At 42.4% G+C, this 20,797-nt stretch overlaps 1 protein-coding gene across 4 annotated transcripts in view; it reads left to right on the top strand.

The window, feature by feature from the left end:
• The window catches only part of LOC144768424 (protein-glutamine gamma-glutamyltransferase 6-like), a 483,154-nt gene that overhangs the window by 427,842 nt on the left and 34,515 nt on the right, over positions 1–20,797 (top strand). For all 4 annotated transcript variants that reach the window (XM_078652069.1, XM_078652067.1, XM_078652068.1 and 1 more), the window contains exon 11: positions 17,821–17,978. In XM_078652069.1, coding sequence (XP_078508195.1) covers positions 17,821–17,978 — 158 coding nt within the window. The remainder of the gene's footprint in view (positions 1–17,820; positions 17,979–20,797) is intronic.

Here is a 20,797-nt window from a genome sequence, read left to right as displayed (position 1 = left end):
AACAATTTACAAAGGGAGCACTTGCACTTTGGCACTGAACAGCAGTGACAAAGTGCCCAAAGCATCTAGACCAGCAAAACAAAATCCAATACACAGCAAAAACAAAGGAGGTCAAGGCAAAAAATACTGGGGAAACAATCAGCTGCTAAATACTTTGCCCCAGAGTTAATAATTTTTCATGAGTTGCAGCATGCAGATGAGTTAGGCAACATTGCAAAAATGTGGAAGCAATGCAGAACCATATCTACTTAGATTGACAAGTTGCTGTGACAATCCTTGCACTGGTGCGAAGGTAGTTGCCATGTGTCACGCACAGCACGGCACCACACCCTGGTCCAGAGGCAAGTGAGAGCTGTTTAGTGCAGGATTTGCAATGGAAGCATACCCTTTGAGAACAAATTTCTATCAAGGACAACAAAAGATTCAGACGCATTGAATGTGTGCTATTGCTTTATAGCACAAATGCAATACGTTATATATATATATATATATATATGTGTGTGTGCGTGTGTGTGTGTGTGTGTGTGTGTGTTCCCAGTGTGTGACCAGATCCAACAGTCACTGTTTGAGGCTCACACTGACACAGTAAATTCTCAACGTTTTTATTAAGTTACTCAAAATAGATGGACAGACACATTTCGGCTACGCCTTCCTCAATGTCACAAAATTAAATTGAAAGTGATGCAACTTTATACAGAAAAATGTGTAGACAAAATCATAAAGATCAAGAGAGGACTCACATTTCATGAAATGGCAACATCAATGAGGGACAAAAGTAAATGTTATCTCAAATCATTTTGGCGGCCATATTTGAAGGTCTTAAAATCATTCTCATTTACGATTTAATTGGATGATGGAAAATAATAACATTCTTATATCCATACTAATATAATAAAGAGAGAGCCCAAACCTTTGAGGCGGGTAATCCCAGGAACCACAGCACCAATCACAACACCCAATACAGCGTTGGAAAGGGCAGTTGCAGCAGAAGGACATAGGCCATGCAGACCCCCCCCATATACATTTAAAAGGTAAAAGAACCGTGCCAGCAAAGTAGTCCCTTGTGGGCGTGTCTGCGTTGTGCTATGGGTGTGTGCTGGGGGCGTGACAAACGCTGGGGGCGTATGGTACATTCCGCCCTTCATGCCATGTCTCATATTGTGAGCTAATCCCAATCTGCTCCCTTGAAATACCCCTGCATCCCATAATCATAACCCACCCTTACTCCTTAAAATACCCCAACACCCTTAAACACTAACCCATCTTAACTCTATAAATATACCCTGTACCCCAAAACCCAAACCTATCCCTAAACCCTAAAAATACCCCTGTACCCCAAAACCCAAACCTAGCTCTAAACCCTATAAATACCCCTGTACCTCAAAACCCAAACCTACCCCTGAACCCTAAAAATACCCCTGTACCCCAAAACCCAACCCTACCCCTGAACCATAAAATACCCCGTACCCCAAAACCCAAACCTAGCCCTGAACCCTTAAAATACCCATGTACCCCAAAACCCAAACCTACCTCTGAACCCTAAAAATACCCCTGTACCCCAAAACCCAAACCTACCCTGAACCCTAAAAATTACCCTGTACCCCAAAACCCAAACCTACCCCTGAACCCTAAAATACCCCTGTACACCAAAACCCAAACCTAGCAATGAACCCTAAAAACCCCTGTAGCCCAAAACCCAAACCTAGCCCTGAACCCTAAAAATACCCCTATACCCCAAAACCCAAACCTAGCCCTGAACCCTAAAAATACCCCTGTACCCCAAAACCCATACCTATCCCTAAACCCTAAAACTACCCCTGTACCCCATAACCCAAAACTATATCTGAACCCTTAAAATACCCAAACACCCCAAAACATATACCTCAGTACCCCAAAACATATACCCCTATACCCATACTTACCTTATCCAAACATTAAAAAAACATGCTTTTACCATTCATGCATTTACAACGAATTTCGTTGTAAACAGTGGCGGCTGGTGACATTTGAAAGTGGTAAGGCGTAAAAATTCTGAGTGGCTGGTGGCGAGTAAGCATAGCGAGCGCGCCTCAGGGTCATAAAGAGGGTTAGTTCAGGGGAGTTCTCCCCATGGGAATTTTATTTAAAAAATAGTGGGCAAACGGTGCATTCTCAAGCAAATTTGAGAAAGCAAGAAGGTTACTGAAGCATTTTTGAAAGTGTAGTTATGCAGTGGTGTCAGTTTGTGAATGTGACATGAAGTACCACATAATCCATCTTATGATGCATAATCGGCAGATTTGAACAAAAAACGAATTTGTTTCTAGCTCAAACAGATCAAAAGTAACAAAAAACATGGCAGAATGTGTTCGTTCTTTTGAAAGGGGAAAGCCCATCTCAAATTTTGACTTGTCATCTTTCAGCTGCTTATTACTGTATGTGGGTGGTGGTAAACTGGTACTAATAAAGTGAAAGCTTTCCCCAGGCAGTTACCATATGTAAAGACCCCGAGTTCACACACACTGCCCTTCAAAAATTAAATAAAAACACTGCCTGCTTTCCTGCACTGGGCAGATAAAACCAGTGACACTAGCACCTCTCACAGGGCCACCATGATCCTGCTATCCACGTGCACCCCTTCACCCCCACCCTTGTGATATGTGTAAACTATATGTACACGACTACTCCATGATAGGGCTACTGAGCCAGGCAGAGAGCGGCCCAGCCCCACGGCGGGTATGAAACACTGTGGGACAGTGGCAGCATGCCTGGCCTGTCTGCTGGTGTACATGGGTGGGTGCCATTAAACTATATGAAACCGGCTCCATTGTGCGCCTGCCAAAATGTATGCATTACCTGCGACAATAAAAGCCAGGCCACAAGCCTCGGGTAATCCTTGCAAACACCCACTTTAAACATCACACAACACAACACCACAGGAGCTGACCCCTTTCTCATCTTGTTCACAGACCCTTTGGGCAGTTTTAGCCGCGGAGTGTGTCATGATCATCACTTGAAGAATTCACCAATAAGCACACACTGCTGGGCCCAGAAATAGCTTCATTGTTTTGCTCTGAATGGGGGTTGTTTAAAAAGTGACACCGTTGGGAAAAACAATTAGCAAAGCTATCAGAATCGTGACGGTCGATATATTCCCGCAGCAACAGATCTTGTAGTACAATTAACCATAACATGCTAGGCACACTGCAGCACTCTCCTCTGGGGGGCATTAATCAGCACAGTGGCACAGGCGCACCTTTTAAAGACCGTGAGATTAAATGACCCACAGCAAATGTCAGGGGTGCCCGAGCTATTTTACACCACAACATTGTGTTATCCCGAATCCCGACAATCTTATTACTGAAATCTACTGGGCTTCCACGGTAGTAATTCATTGCTGGCAGGGGTCGTTGCGAAGGGTGCAGGTGCTCAGAGATTACTGACGTCTGGTGACCAGCCAGGGAAAAAAAAGAGACGAATGTGATTTGAAATTCAATTTGCATTTTTTACACCTATAGGGCTTAGATGAAGAGACTATGTTGGTCTACGCAGTGAAACAAGTAAGTGTAAAGACATTTTCCACATATTTTGCTCCTGGTTCTGATGTGACCCAAAGGCTCCTACCCGTTTCTCGCAAGATAAAGGTGGGTCTCCGAAAATGCCACGGTTTTTAAGATTTGAAGAGAAGACGTGTTCTTTTTCATTGTGTGCAATCTTATCGCAGCAATAATACATTATATTTTGGCTGCTTACTTATGACCTTTTTTCCATGAACCATGGACGGATCTGTCGAGTGAAAGAATATCGACCGTCGCCGGACCCAGATTCTTCAAAGGCTAGAAGAGCCGCTGTGCTGCCACTGCCTGCCAGCTATGAAGAACGATCATGCGCCATGTTCGAAACATAATTAACTGAATGTGTCACTGTTAAATGAAATATAAAAACTTATGTTTTCTCATACTGTTGAGACCGCCATCCGTCAGCGCCGCATCCTGGGACCTCCGATCTTGGCGCCTTCATGGAAACCGTTACCTCGCCCTCCGTCCTCAGCCCTTCCAGCGCCAGGATTGACACAGGGCATGGTTGCTTTCTGCCCGCCTGTCCATTAGGAGAGCGAGGTTTCGCTCTTCTAATGGGCATGCGAGCAGGCTCAATTGCGCATGCGTGGGCAAGGCTGAAAAATGTGCCTTCGTCCCCACTCATGCGCACCTGTGTGCTGCTGCCTTATGCCTGTCAGTCAACATGACACAGGACCGCCCACCCCCTTCAGGCTCTGAAGGGGGTGGGCGGTCCTGATTCATGCTGACTGACAGGAATTGTCCCTCGGCATTTTGAACTTGAGAGTTTACTTAAGTTCAGAGCAGTACCCGAGGGAGCTGCGGGTGCGGGCGGGGGGGCAACGCCCCAACGCCCCTAATGGACGCACCGCCGCTGGTTGTAAATGTATGCGTGGTAAAAGCATATCAAATGTAATGCCATGCGTTATAATGTCATTGCGGAGTCATGGTACTTTCGTAATGAAAGTATGCGGAATGATGGTATGCGGAAAGAAAGTTGCGGAATAATGGGTGTTTACCCTCCCCCGGTAAGTACATTGGTGGCACGGCGGCCCACATCTCCAGCAACATACACATATTTTTTCACCACCCATTTGAAAAATGCACAGGTCTCTCTCATTGATGGCCAGCACCGACATACACTTTTAGACACACTCCGCCACAAGTTCTAGAATTGCGAACTTTAGAGCTGGGGAGCTACGTTCGAATCTTGGCATCAGCTCAACATCCTGTGATTCCAGGCAAATCGCTTTGTCTCCCCGTGCCTACCACAAATGAATGTGTTCTTCTGTAATGTAAATTGTGCTCATACCATGTTGTAGAGTTCACGCTATATAATATTGCAAGGAACGATAAAGTAGGGAAACTCGAGTTCACACACTACTGAACGCGCACTCTTAAGTGCATCAGCAGTGCACCGTGAATCGGAGCGTTTCACAGGCCTGTCACAGATAAGAAATGCTATCAAAACGAAATCCTACAAAACAATATACTACTGGCCGGCAGCAATTCATACCCGGACAACGTCGGGATGGGCTGCTAGTCAGTTATATACATATATACATCTCAACATACTAAATTCAATTAATGCATGAATCATTCAAAATCCACCAATTCATGTTGAATTCACATGAATGTCACAATTTTATAATACTCTCGCCCTGTATGGGGTGTCTGCATCTCCTCCATAAAAAAAATAATAATTAAAAAAAGGAAATATATATATATATATATATATGTACATATATTATATATATATATATATATATATATTACCTACTGGCGGTCGCCAATAGGTATATATAGTTAGGATTTTTTTCCTATGGGATTTTTGAAAATTCTATGTCAAATAACTTTGTCGTTTGAGGACGGTATTGGCTGAAATTTTCAGGAAAATGGAACATTTTGTGTCTGAGCAGCCCCTGAAAGTTTGGGGGGGTTTCGTCAAGGGGGGGCCGAGAAAAAAGGGGGGTCCCAAAACGCGTTTTTCCCATGCAATTTTCCATAGGGCGGTTGGACTCACTTTTAGCCCGAACGGCTGAATGGATTTCCACGAAACTTGGCAAAATTGTAGGGACTGTTAGCCCGATGCGCCTTTGCTAGGTCTCAATATATGTGCTCCAGTGGATTTTGATAAATTAACGTTAAAAAAAAATATATATCTGTAACAGCGCTCCGGGTAGCGCCCCGGTTCGCGTACCTGACGCGTAACGGAACTTCGCGAAGCGAAGCTGATTGGCTCTCCGGTGTCTGTCAACATTCTCAAACAGTCCGGAGCGGCCGCCATCTTGTCTCTCGGTAGGATCGAGAGACAAGAGGAGGCCAAAACAAAGGGGGAAATGACCATAAGGGGGCATAGTAGATCCTCCCTGACCCCCTAGGTTTGATGTGGAGGCTTTAAAAGGGCCCCGCGGGGCAAAAAAAAAAAAAAGAGTTTGTTTTTTTTTGCGTGGGGAGCGCCCGGTACGCGCACCGGGAAGCGGTCCGGGGAGCGCACTATGAGGAAAAAATAGTGATAGACTTTTCAAATATTGTATGTTTATTGATTGTTCGTTTTGTTGTTTTTGTTGTTGTTTTTTTTAATTTAAGTAGCAATATGTATGATTATTATATATGAATTAATTTTTGTGATTGTTTTTCAAAATTTAATAGAACGTCTAACATTTGACTGTCCGAAATACGCCCCCATGTGTGCTTGGCAAATTTAAGTACTGACATGGTGTGCTTGTACATAGGAGCTGTGTTGTGTTTTCAAATTATAACCACAAAATCGTTTTTTAAAAAAAAAAAAATCTTTTTACATTTCATAAGAACGTCAATATGGTGTGTGCTTCTTTAAATAAATATTTAATTTACACCATGAATATGGGAGAATAATTCTATTGTTTGCCGGTTTAAAAACACGTTTCTTGAAGTCATTAAGGTTTCACAATATGTTCTGCAAGAGTTTCATAGTCAACATGGAGGCAAAATTACAAAGCTTATGAGCCACATTCACGTCATTTTCCCCATGTTAAAAGTGACTTTAAAGGTGGTGCAAGGTCCTTGTAAATAAGCCCTCATGAGTGCTTGGTAAATTTAAGTCATTTCTCTGTGGTGCAAGCCTCTTGTAAATACGCCCGCATGTGTGCTTGGCAAATTTAAGTACTGACAGGGTGTACACAGGAGTTGTGCTGTGTTTTCAAATTATAACATTAAAATTGTTCATAAAGAAAAGGAATGCTTTTTACATTTATAACAATGACACAAAGGTGTCTGCATCTTTAAATACATTTATCACTTCTCGCCATCAATCTAGGAGAATAAATTATTTGTTTGTTGGTTAAAAAATCGTTACTTTAAGACATTTAGGTTTCACAATATGTACTGCTAGACTTTCATAGTTACTATGATGATAATGATATACATTTAGAACTGTGTAGGAGGCATGGAGAAACTGAGGCTTCTGTAAGTGTCAAGGGAGGTGAGTAATGTACATTGCTCTGTTGCATACAGTGCTCACCTTCTGCGTACTCTTGGATATGCTAGACTACATCTGCACAATGAGATACCTAAGCTGAGAAAATACAGGTGATGTGATTGTTAAATGAGCAAAAATATTTGCACGTTTTTCAATTATATCACCTGTGTTTCCTAACATTACGAATCCCATTGTGCAGATGAGGTTTAGGCCTGTCCATGGAGACAGAGGAGGTCTGGCCTTTGTTCAAGAGTGCAGTGGACATGACTCATTTCGTTGGTAGGCCTGCGCATGTATTATCTCCTCTGTACTCTTCAACAAGCCTAAATTCAATCTGTAACTCTGAGTAGGCCTCACCTCAAACAAACCTCTGGATAGGCCACACCTTATCGGCATCCCGAAACAATCATTTAAAATGTATGGGGCAGTTTTATGATGGCCGTGCGCCTCTTTTGCGCCGCCATTGCGTCACTTTTGTGAAGCAGCAGCAGTGCAAAAGATGCACCATGTTGCAAGATAGGCCTCACTTCATCTGCAACAAGATACCGTCAGTTTAAACTGTATATATTTAGGACTGTGTAGGGGGCATGGAGAAGCTGAGGCTTCTGTAAGTGTCAAAGTTGTTGCATACAGTGCTCACCTTCTGCGTAGTCTTTCATATGCTAGACTACATCTGCACAATGAGATACCTAAGCAAAGGAAACACAAGTGATGTGATTGTGGAATGAGCAAAAAAAATTGCACGTTTTTCAATTACATTACCTGTGTTTCCTAACATTACGAATCACATTGTGTAGATGAGGTTTAGGCCTGTCCAGGGAGACAGAGGAGGTCTGACGTTTTTGCAGTGGACATGACTCACTTCGTTGGTAGGCCTGCACATGTATTATCTCCTCTGTAGTCTTCAACAACTTAAATTTCATCTGTAACCCTGAGTAGGACTCACCTCAAACAAATCTCTGGATAGGCCACACCTTATCGGCATCTACAAACAATCATTTAAAATGTTAGGGGCAGATTTATGATGGCCGTGCGCCTCTTTTGCGCCACTGTTGCGTCACTTTTGTGACGCAGCAGCAGTGCAAAAGATGCATCATATTGTAAGATAGGCCTCACTTCATCTGCAACAAGATGCCGTCAGTTTAAAATGTATATATTTAGGACTGTGTAGGGGGCATGGAGAAGCTGAGGCTTCTGTAAGTGTCAAAGTTGTTGCACACTGACCATGTCATGAATGATGTAATATGTGACATCATCAGCAGTGGATTGCGGGTGCGCTATATATTAATTAGTGCAACTAACTATATATGGAATTTCAATGGTTTTGTGTGAGTAAAATAAGGTTTTGTAAATGCTAATTCCTAACTATATATGGTGTATAACCTATGGTTTTTTCAGTGAATATATATATATATATATATATATATATATATATTACCTACTGGCGGTCGCCAGTAGGTATATATAGTTAGGATTTTTTCTCTATGGGTTTTTTGAAAATTCTATGTCTAATAACTTTGGCGTTTGTGGACGGAATTGGCTGAAATTTTCAGGAAAATGGCACATTTTGTTTCTGAGCAGCCCTTGAAAATTTGGGGGGGGTTCGTCCAGTGGGGGCCGAGAAAAAAGGGGGGTCCCAAAACGTGTTTTTAACATTGAGTTTTCCATAGGGCGGTTGGCCTCACTTTTAGCCCGAACGGCTGAATGGATTTGCACGAAACTTGGCAAAATTGTAGGGACTGGTAGCCCGATGTGCCTTTTGTAGGTCTCAATATATGTGCTCCAGTGGATTTTGAGAAATTAACGTTTAAAAAAAGATATATATCTGTAACAGCGGACCGGGCAGCGGCCCAGGACGCGTACTTTTCGCGCAACGGAGCTTTGTGAAGCGAAGCTGATTGGTTCTCTGGCGTCTGTCAACATTCCAAACAGTCCGTAGCGGCCGCCATCTTGTCTCTCGGTAGGATCGAGAGACAAGAGGAGGCCAAAGCGAAGGGGCAAATGACCATAAGGGGGAATAGTAGATCCTCGCTGACCCCCTAGGTTTGATGTGGAGGTTTTAAAAGGGCCCCGCGGGGCAAAAAAAAAAAATAATAATAATAATCGAACGGCTGAATGGATTTGCACGAAACTTGGTAAAATATTAGGGACTGGTAGCCCGATGTGCCTTTGCTAGGTCTCAATATATGTGCTCCAGTGGATTTTGAGAAATTAACGTTCAAAAAAAGATATATATCTGTAACAGCGCTCTGCTTCGCGTACTTTTCGCGTTACGGAGCTTTGCGAAGCTGATTGGTTCTCCGGCGTCTGTCAACATTCCAAACAGTCCGTAGCGGCCGCCATCTTGTCTCTCGGTAGGATTGAGAGACAAGAGGAGGTCAAAGCGAAGGGGGAAATGACCATAGGGGGGCATAGTAGATCCTTCCTGACCTCTTAGGTTTGATGTACCATTTTGCCAAGTTTGGTGTAATTCCGTTCAGCCATTCAGGCTGTAGACGTATGTAAATGTCCTATGGAAAATTGCATGGGGAAAACACATTTGAAAGTGTTGAAATTTAGAACCAATTAAAATGTTACTTTGGTTTTGTATTTGTGTGTGATGAAAGTTAATTGGTTATGTATATATGTCAAATGAGAGGAAACCACAGCCATTTTGTGATACTACTGTCTGAGGTACATTTGTGTGGAATTTTTGGTGGTGAATTTCTGGTGTTTGATTTACACAGTACTAACACTTTTCCTACTTTTAAAAAGGTGAGTTGTTAATTTGTAAGGGGAACTATGTTGTACACTTGAAGATAATTTGAAAAATGTTTTCTGTTATTTATTCGCAGTCCTTCTGTTATACTAAATACTTGATAAAGTTAGTTTTATATTATGTATTACTAAAAACGATAAATGAAAGTGATTATTTTTTTCTGCAATTTACAGCAAGCAATTTCAAAATAAAATGGCTCACAATGAAGAGACCGTGGCAATTTCTTTTGAATTGTCCACTACATTGATTGAAATTGAGAGCACCAATAATGAAATATTGTCACAAGGAGGACATGACTTGTATGATTCCATTAGATTGATTGAAATGGACAGCACCAAGAATGAAATATTGTCACAAGGAGATGACTTGAATGATTCCACTACGTTGATTGAAATTGAGAGCAGCAATAATGAAATATTGTCACAAGGAGGAGATGACTTGTATGATTCCATTAGATTGATTGAAATGGACAGCACCAATAATGAAATATTGTCACAAGGAGGAGATGACTTGAATGATTCCACTACATTGATTGAAATTGAGAGCACCAATAATGAAATATTGTCACGAGGAGATGACTTAAATGATTCCACTACATTGATTGAAATTGACAGCACCAATAATGAAATATTGTCAGAAGGAGGAGATGACTTGAATGATTTTTTTGATCAATCTCTTGATGGCGAATTTATCGAGTGTTTGGAGACCATAGAGTTACAAGAATCATTATTGGAGACTTTTCATGAGGACATTGCTGATGAGGACATGTTACTAGTTCTTTCAAATTTAGAAAATTCTGAAGAATAAATTTATATTTAGAAATCAAAAATTGTTTGAGACATTATTCATTTTTATTTTTAATTTATGAGGTTGTAGCGAAGTGATTGTAGTATAAAATGAGACTTATAGTATAGAGTGCAACATTTTTATGTTACATGGTAAGTTTACTCATATTTACTTCCCTTCTGCCACTATATTATCTCCAATGTGTATTTGACATCTCTTCTTCATCTCCGGCCTCCTTTCTCTCACTGTGTGTCTCCGATGCATCTTATCGCTGCTATTTTGTGTAATTACAGAAGAGAGTAAAATAAAATAGTTCGGAACGTGAAAAGGGGGCAAAGTAGAGTACTCCTCACCCCCTAGGCCTTTTTAGGCGGTCCCAAAAGGATCAGTTTCTGCTTTCCTGAGAGATTATGGTATGAGTTCCATATACCACAATAACTTGCATTACAACATGCAAGATATCTATCTCCTATTACCAACTTTTGGAGATATTCGCGCTAAGCGCGAATATCTCCAAAAAGTAACACCTGCCCTGAGCAGTTCTTAGCCATGTTATCCAATGGGAGGTGGATAACATGGCTAAGAGCATTAGCTCGGTAATGTATGAATATCGCTGAGTTTTTAGCGATATTCATGCATTGCGGCCGTTTATTATCGCATTTGTGATAAACCTTGATAATAGCAAGGTTTATCTCCGATAATTTCTGATGATGCTTAGCGGTAAAAAATTCGTTGGTAAGCATCGTTAGCGATAAATATCGCTTAACTTTGGTAATATGCCCCAACGTCTGTTAACGTTCGATTCGAAGGAAATGAGGAAGTGTTGAAAAACATTGTCTGCGCCATCTTGCCTTTTTTGAAATGCCACACTTTTGTCGTGCACGGCAGCCATTTTAGATGTCTTGACCAGACCCACTCTCTGCACGCTGTCGATTCGTAGCATGGCTCCTCACCCTCGCAAGCATCTTCCCCAGGCACTGGTCACCCCCGCTCTCTGTCTTATGCATGGGCAATAAACCTCCCCCCATCTGCGCTGCTCTTCCCTGAGAATCACACTGTGCCCGCCCGACACCTCCCTTTCGCCCTATTTACTACCGCACCCTCTGACACTCCTCTTCCTCTGTGTCCGATTGTCCAGGCTATCAGCTAGCCCTGCAGATGTAGTTTATGGCCCCAGCTGTAAAGAATCACCCCTCTTCAAAGGAGTTATAGTAGATCAAGGCCCACACCCAATGAGATCCGTCACACCACACGTGTTCCTACTATCTGAAAACTATCCTGTATTGTGATTGGGGAGGGGACCGAGCCTGAAGCGGAAGATTCCAGGAATCACTCTTTGTACATCAAAGTTTTTACAATTATGTGTCACATTAAAAATATATAGCACTCCAACAAAGTAGTAGGAATATAAAACTTTAATAACATATAAATATATACAACAAAACAAAAACAGTAAAAACATTTAAACAACGAAGAGACCGTGGCAATTTCTTTTGAATTATCCAATAGATTTATTGAAATTTACAGCACCAATAATGAAATATTCTTGTCAGTAGCGGTCTGTTGTGCGAATAGTTCCAAGGCAGCAGAACGCGCTGAAATCTAGATGGCACGAAAGTGATGTCTAGCAAGTTGCCGCCCAGCAAATAACGGCGTGGGGCGCCGCGGGGGTGAGTGAGTCCAGTAGGCAACACAGCTATTCTTACCGGCATTGCAGAATTACTGCTGGGGACAATGCCTGTGCTGTAGCAGGGTCACAGCAGAAACAAAAAGGATTCTGTTGAAGATGTTGTTGGTTTTCAATTTGAAAACAGTTCTGGTGTCAACTGCTATGTTATTGTAGTGGTTAATGTTTTGTTTTCTCTAGAAAATGTAAAAGAGGGGGAGGCAGTCCAAAGTTCCGTTAAAAGGGCAAAGGAAAGGATCGGTGGTTTGAACTATCAGTCAAAAAGGGGAGGGGGTGCAACAATTTTTCCTACCGGGTCACACTGTGCTTTCACCGGAAGTGAGGTCTGCAGGATTCTAGTAATTCAAAGTGAGGCTGGCGCCGACGTCCCGCGGATACAGTTTCGTCACTCCACGGGTGATCATGGCAGTCATTCCCCATCGGGGGTCGGAGACTCCCGCGGCTCCTCTAGAATCTTCAAGGTCGTGGAGGACTACGGTGGTGGAGTCAACCAGTGACCGGGCCATTTCTTTATGCTGGGCCCGCTCTTGCCAGGTCGACCGCCATTTTGAGAGTTCGGTAGCTACTGGCGATCGCGGGGTCAAATGAGCGGACGGGCTCCCCCCTGCCGGGCGAGACGTTGCAGCATGGCCACAGTGGAAGAACCCTTTTCCGGGCGCCTGGAGCGCTGAGGGTGCAGCTGGGAAGCCTCCACCTGGGGAGGCGGGAGAGGCCTGTTCGCACCGTCTCTCCCTCCCAGTGCACCCCACGGCGTCTCGCTTGAGATTTGTTATGGCCGGACCAGGCGATGAGGACGAGGGGGGGGGGTTGGAGGCATGTGCAAGACATACCCCCCCAGGGTTGTTGCAGCAATTATACAAGAAAGAAGAAGTGTCCCGTCCGTCTTCGGGCCGGGCTTCCGGTAGATGTCGGCCGGACGCCCCTGGCTCTGGCCCCATGAACGGGTTTCTTGGTTTATTGGCTGCAGCCGGATCCCGTCGGCCTCGGCCCCCCGACCGTTGGTGGCCGGACCGGAAGAGCATGTGGCGGGACTACCTGCAACTCTCAAGGGCCACCGCGGCCGGACTGGGAGAGAGAGGGGAGGGTCGAGGAGACATTCCCCCCCCCCTGCAACTGTTCAGCGTTGTAAAGGCAATCCCCTGGCCGGGTCCCGCTGGTCTCGGCCTCTCCTCCGGCTACACCCTACGTTAGGATCTCCTGGCCGAGGCGTGGCAGCAGGACCTGCCTTATATGGGCTGCTCCCGGCTGGGCGTAGCCGGAACCCTGCCCCACCTTGGAAGTTTCCAGAGTGGGGGCGGATGTTCTACTGACTTGCATTTTCCCTAGTCTATCGATTTTTTTGGCGTGGCAGGCGGTGGGACAGCGAGGGGTGATTTGGTTTCTCTTACTGTTTTTCTGGTCTCTCACCACTGGCATATTTCTAACGTTTTCTTGTTTCTAGGACATTAATAGGTTTTATCATTACGTTATGTTATCGTTTCTTTGTTCGTTGTTTAATAAAAGTTCATGTTCATCAGTGGCCTACTGATTTTCGATTTCCTATTCTTTTCTTTCCAGGTTGTTTCATGCTAAAGTTTCTGTTAACAGGATACAGTGATCACTTCGTTATTATTGCATATGTCCTTTTCACTAGGGGTGCTCTCTGGTCGGGCCAGATGACGTATGTCTAGTAAATGGTCCGGGTGAAACAGGTGCATCAATCAGTGGGGAGTAGATAGGCATGACAGATTACAACGGGGGAGAAAGGTCCGCATTACGTACCCTTTCACTACTTGCAAAGATTTTCCTACGTTTATTTGCAAACAGGGAATACCTCCAAAAAGAACTAATTCCCAAACAGTCAATGTTCGGACAATCAATCAATCAATGAGGAATGAAATAGGTACGACGTGTTAAAGGCTTGCGTTACCTACCCTTCACTATCTGCAAAGGGAGAGAGAATATTCCTATTCTTCCTCGTTTGCAGGCAGAGAAGATCCTTAAGAGAATCAACTTCGAACAATTCAATGCTCGATTCAAACAATCAACAAGGGGTACTGTGAACACAAATGAACGCCGCTTATGTACATACGCATTGCTATTTTCAACAGGTTGTTCCTAATGTTTCTATTTTAGCGAGGTCAAAAAGAGATCCCATTAGTGGCCTACTGATTTTGCTCGATTCCTTTTGTTTTTTTACACGGTTTTTCGCTATCTGCAAAGACTAAACAGAGTATTTTGACTCTGTGCTTGTTTGTAAATAGAGAATGAACCAAAGAGAACAATCAATCAAATGGAGAGAGAAGCAGGCACGACGGATTACAAAGGGGGCAAAGGGCTGCGTTAACTACCCTTCACTATCTGCAAAGAGAGAGTACTCCTAATAGAAATGAGGGGTGGGGGGCAGCATTCAAAGGAGATCAGTGTGCATAAACACGAAAATGTTTTTACTTACCACGTACTTGACATTCGACAGCTTATGATATTTGCTATTAAAAAACCATTGAAATTCACTGAAAAAACCATAGGTTATAGACCATATATAGTTAGGAATTAGCATTTACAAAACCTTGAAAATTCACTGAAAAAACCATAGGTTATAGACCATATATAGTTAGGAATTAGCATTCAAAAAACCTTATTTTACGCACACAAAACCATTGAAATTCCATATATAGTTAGTTGCACTAACTATATATCGCGCACCCGCAATCCACTGCTGATGATGTCACATATTACATCATTCATGACATGGTCAGTGACATCACTGATGACATCACTGATGACATCACAGATGACATCACTGATGACATCTCAAATGACATCACTGATGACATCTCACTTGACATCAATGATCACATCACTGATGATATCATTCATGTGATAATACAATGCATCTCCTCACACTGTAATATAACCTCCGTTACACCCAGTGTTAAATAGAGAGTATCATTTTTGAAACCATTGACACACCAATACTAGTTACTACATACGCACTCAGTGATTCCTATGTCTACACACACATTCACTCATACAATCATTCATACATACAATCACTCATCTTTACAACACTATCATATGCACTCATACACCTATACAGACACTCACACTCTGCCACTCATCCATGGAGTTACTCACACACCTAGTCAGTCCTGAAAAGAATCAATCACACTTCCATTTTCTCATCTATACAGTTAAACACAGAACACCTTACATTTTTGAAACATATACTAACACATAGTTACTCTCTTATAGAATCACTGATACAAGTACACATTGATCTGCACAGAGTCACACACCTCCCAGCCAGCCATACACACACTCAGTCTCCCATACAAATACTTGTGCAACCAATCAATAACCCATATAGCTACTTATATAGCTACTGATCAACACATGCAGCAGCTTGCACAACAACAGACATACTGATGCACACTTTCAGACAGTTTAGTCACTAACCCGTGCATTCAGTAAGACGCATTTAATCACTCACTCATACAGTCAATCACGCACCTACTAAAACCTTCATTCAGACACTTATACATCCACTCATTCTTCAATATGTAAAACATATTTAAACTTTACAGAAACACATAATCACTGGATGTTGTCATCAGTGATGTCATCAGTGATGTCACTGACCATGTCATGAATGATGTAATATGTGACATCATCAGCAGTGGATTGCGGGTGCGCGATATATAGTTAGTGCAACTAACTATATATGGAATTTCAATGGTTTTGTGTGAGTAAAATAAGGTTTTTTAAATGCTAATTCCTAACTATATATGGTCTATAACCTATGGTTTTTTCAGTGAATATATATATATATATATATATATATATTTTTTTTTAAATGCACACATATCTCCCTTCTTGGCGCCTGCTTCAAGTATGTGTTAGTTTTTTATGCTAAGTCCATTCTAGATAGGTTAGTAGACTGGACTTTGCATCAAGACCTATTGTTGTGTGTGGAGATTTACCTTTAGGTATGCCCCCTTAATACAAAGTGACTAAAAGGGATTTTGACACTGTAAAAACGTCACATTTCCAACACAAAACAGAAATTAGTTCACACACAGCACTTTGCGCTTTGGTATCGGTGGTGCAAGGCCTTCGTAAATTTGGCCCTTGGCTGCTATTGCTTATTGTTCCCCATTAACCCTGTCTTACTTAAACATCTCAATTTCAGTTTACTTAGGCTTGCTCTTTGAAGCAGTTGTGTTCACTGTGAACATTATATTTGTATTCACACACAGTCCCATCCCTCACTTCACCACCTACCAAATGGCAGTGTACAGGAAGAACTAATCAGCAGCCCTTCGCTAATGAGGTTCTAATGGAATGTATAAGTTAGCGCTGTCTAAATCCATCCTTATTACAGTAACTGGGTATCCACCCTCCAACCACAGAAATGCAGGCAGTATACTTCCTCTTTTTTGTCCTCAATCTCCATTTTGTGCCAAGAAAATCCTGGAGCATCCATAGTGGGTCACATTGGCTCCAGTACTTTACACAACAGGAGTCAGTAGGCTTGCCTCTCCTTAACATAGAGAAAAAGGCTGGTCTGGCTATATCCACCATTGCCGGCATTAATTCTGGATGAATTTTTGCAGCCATGATGCAATGTTCAAGTGGTAGTTCTGCCAGTAATATGTCTGCCAGTTGTGGATTTAAACAGTATAAGTTGTAAACTGTTATATGTATAAAGAGCCTTGTATGTAAACTTATGGGTCGATGTAGAATAAAAGCACCTATGTATTAGCACTATAAATCCACTCCCCAAGAATACACAAATCATTAGAGAGACAGACCACTCCTGGTTTTAATCAATTAGGGGTATGATTAGTGTGGTACTGATATTGTATAATCATTAATTTCCCTAATTTTCCCTAGAATCTGTATCCCTCAAAAAAGATACTAGGTCTTTTAAAAGTATGCTTACCCAGAAAATTCTGTGGCATGCTTCATCGTTGAGTCCTTGTCCAGAGTCTAAACACATCGGGGTGTGCTGAATCTCTGTAGAAGTGGTAACTCTTTGGATACAGCTCTTGACACAGGATCTGTGAAGCTATTCTATTAAAATTCTCTTAAGGAATAACCAGTTTTCTAAATTGTATTTGGGGGGGGTCTATTGGCAACAATAAAAATACTAGGTGGATTCCCGTGGGGTATATTTGTACGCCCGGATCTAAATCTATTGGTCTACATATTTCAGCTGGCTACTTATATGCCCATCGTGGTCACCCGGCTTTCATCAGGACCAAGCTGGGGTTTCCAGTTGGTATTTTCTCTTCTGCAATTGTTCATGCAATATACAGCAGAGATATTAATCTTAGACCTTGATTTGGATGAGGAAACTGGTGTCAGAGAGCTGATTTTCTTTTAAGGTTAATATTGCGATTGTGTAGAACATGAAGTCAGTTATTGCAGCATCAGTTCTGTCCGTGCCTAGAGGTCTTTGTCCTCCAGACAGACAAAATGTAATACAGCAGAGTTGTGACTGCTCTCAAAATGTTTTGATTGTAACATTCTTGTGATTGTTGACCCTTGGAGTCACTGAGAAATATCTTCCTTTTGGACTAACAAATGTCTTTGTTATTGTGATCTTCAGAGGAACGCATTCCAGTTCTCATCTCTGCATCAGACTATGAACACAACTTGACAAGGGACAACATGATTGAGGTGGCAGCTGTGTGTGAGGTGAAGAAGGGAGGGAAACTGCTGGTGCGGAAACATGTGTCCCTGGGGCAACCTCCTCTTGAAATTAAGGTAAAGAGCTTTTTTAACTCGTTATATTTACCTTTTGGTTGTACAAAGAAAAAAGAGCAAGAAGAATTCTTCAAGGCTTGTTGGTGAGATATTCACAAATTACAAGGTCAGTGTAACAGGAGTCAACAGCGTTTATACATCCTAAACCCCAAGCTCCCAAATCATCGACACTGTCCAATCTGAGAAGACATGATAGATGAAGTCTCACCATGCAACAGGCCCTCCGTTAACAATCTGTTGGCGCTGCCACGCGCACAACTTTTATTCAGTGCAAGAACATTGCCTCCTCCACTTTGTGTGTCTAAACATAGTATCAATTACTGTTCCCATGGCAAACACCCTAGTGTGATTCTAATATGTCATGTGTAAAACATGTATTTGAATATTTTGCAAGCTTTCACACATTGAGGATGCATCAACACAGCATCCCAATCTGTCTTCATCACTCTCATGCTACTCTCCTGTTGCCCCCTCAGGTGTCCGGGGGTTTGGCATATCATTTCTTGATATCTTATATGCCACAGAAATCACACTTTTTTCCCCAAGTGTCTCTGCTTGGACCCTCCAAGCGAAGAGTTGACAACATTTTCCCTGTTCACCTCATAGACCCTGAGTGTATTATTAGATCTCATTTGCTCAGAGTTCAGGTTCTGCTGGAAGGTCCTCATAGGACTATTATCCCTGCCCCACCTGTCATGTCACTAACTGCAGAAATACCTGTTAGGTCTCAATTCTTTTAATCTCCCACCTGGATACCTCACGAAGCCTTTGCCCACCCACTAGAGGTAGTAAGCAAAAAATAGGGTAACCCAGTATACCTAGAAACCTAGTAGAGGATAATTCTAGTCAACCTATATCTCCAGCATAGCATTCTCTCTAATGCCTGTCAAACATCATATGTCTCATTGTGGTTAGCCCACCAACTCTTTAATTCATATAAACGTAAGGTTAGTAGAACTTGGCACCCATTGGTCACATATCAATCAGGATAGTATGTAAAACACTTTTATATTTAATATACAGAGTAGGGATTGGATAGAACTCTCAGGATATTTATTCTGTCAGTGCTCTGCTTACTGGACTTTCAATCCCGACCAGCTTTCCGTCAAACGTACTGCCCCAGCAGTGGCAGGGTGCAGTGTGCATATTACAAGCATTTCCAGTGACTGGCAGAGAAAATATAGTTTCCACTGTGGCAATAGTGCCTCCTCTGACTCATCCTAAAAAGGGTGAGGACCCTGTGTGCAGTGGGCTAGGTGGTCTGAAAGACAGCCAAATACCCAGAGCTTTTGTAATGGAGTGGAGACATGCTGGTCGTCTAAAGTCAAGCCGGTCTCAGATACATAACAATGTAGTTTGGTGTGTGTTTGCGATGGATTACTGCACAATGTATCATTGGGTACTCAAGCAGGTTTAATAGCACAGATGAGATGGGTCTTTGTTAGGTAGATCCCATTAAAGTAACAACACTGTGGTGGGTTGGGTTGGTATTTTATGTATTCTGACTTTTCATGGAAGGAATTTCAAGTATGAATGAATCAATCAAAACAACTTTATTCAGTTTTGCGTATAGAAAGCCATAAAAGTTACACAGTATCCAAAACTCATTTAAAACATAATACGTTAAAATTACAGTCCTTATCAAAAAAAGAGAAGAAGCTAGATCCATTAAAATACACATGTACCACACATTAATACAAAAGGTCCTTCTACCAGTGAGACTGCTAAATTTCCAGGCAAGCCCTAGTTCTCACCGTAGATTTCAAATAACCCACCCACGAGGAAAAAAATGCGAAGCGCTGAGCGGACCTGGTTAAAATTCAGCCTCTTTAAAAGGGGAGATAAAAAATATCTCCGGGGTACCTCATAGAAATTACAGAGTAACATAAAGTGTAGCAGATCCCGTGAGGAAACACTGTCGCAGCCACAGGTTGCTAACACTTGTCCTCTACTACACCCTTTTGGAATGGCAAGTAACAAATGAAAGAGATCCAAATGAAACCTGGGCAATAAAAAACGCTCATATTGGGACAATGACCCCAGGAGATAAGGCTCTGCGATGGGTTGGTTTTTAGCGCCAGAAATTTGAGAACGCTAGGTTTTTGCACTTCCAACTCATCTCTTTCTAGCTTCCTTATACAGCTAAAAGCTTTCTTAACAAACTCCACATCCTTTTTTACAATGGTATCAGGCTTTAAAATAAGTTTGGGGTGCCCCAGCTCTGCAAAAACACCTCTGATGTATTTCAGCCATGGTATTCGGGGCATATAATCAAGGCTCATACAATCTGTTCCAATCTTCTGGCTGAGAACCAATTCCTTGTTCAGCCAGCACTTAAGCCAAACCACTAAGGGGCGCAAAGCCAGGGTGTCACATAGAAAGGTACCCCCGGTTCCTCATGGACCACCAGGTTTGATAGACCACTTGGCACGCCCAACAAACGCTTTAGAAAGCTGTACTGAACCACCTGCAATACTTCTGTGGTGGTATGCCCCCAGACTTCACTGCCATAGCAAGCTGTTGCTACTCCTTTGGCCTGATAGATTTTCAACATGGCAGCGATTGGGCGCTCACCCATCCTTAAAGTAAAGTTAAAAATATCAGCGATTACCCTTGTGAACTCCCCCTTTTTCTTCTGAATGAGGGCCCCCCACTTCAGGCAGTCATCCAATAAAACCCCCAGGTATGAAAAGACAGTTGTCACTGGGAACTTTTCAGGTCCTACAGAAAAAGGATACTTTTTCTTAGGTCGCATCCCTACCTGTAATATGTATGATTTGGCGTTATTAATTGCCAGATCTAGACAACCCATAACATTT

This window comes from Lissotriton helveticus, chromosome 7 (assembly GCF_964261635.1).
Source record: "Lissotriton helveticus chromosome 7, aLisHel1.1, whole genome shotgun sequence".
NCBI lineage: Eukaryota > Metazoa > Chordata > Amphibia > Caudata > Salamandridae > Lissotriton > Lissotriton helveticus.
The sequence above is the reverse complement of the archived record's forward strand: the minus strand, read 5'-3'. Positions and strand labels throughout refer to the sequence as shown.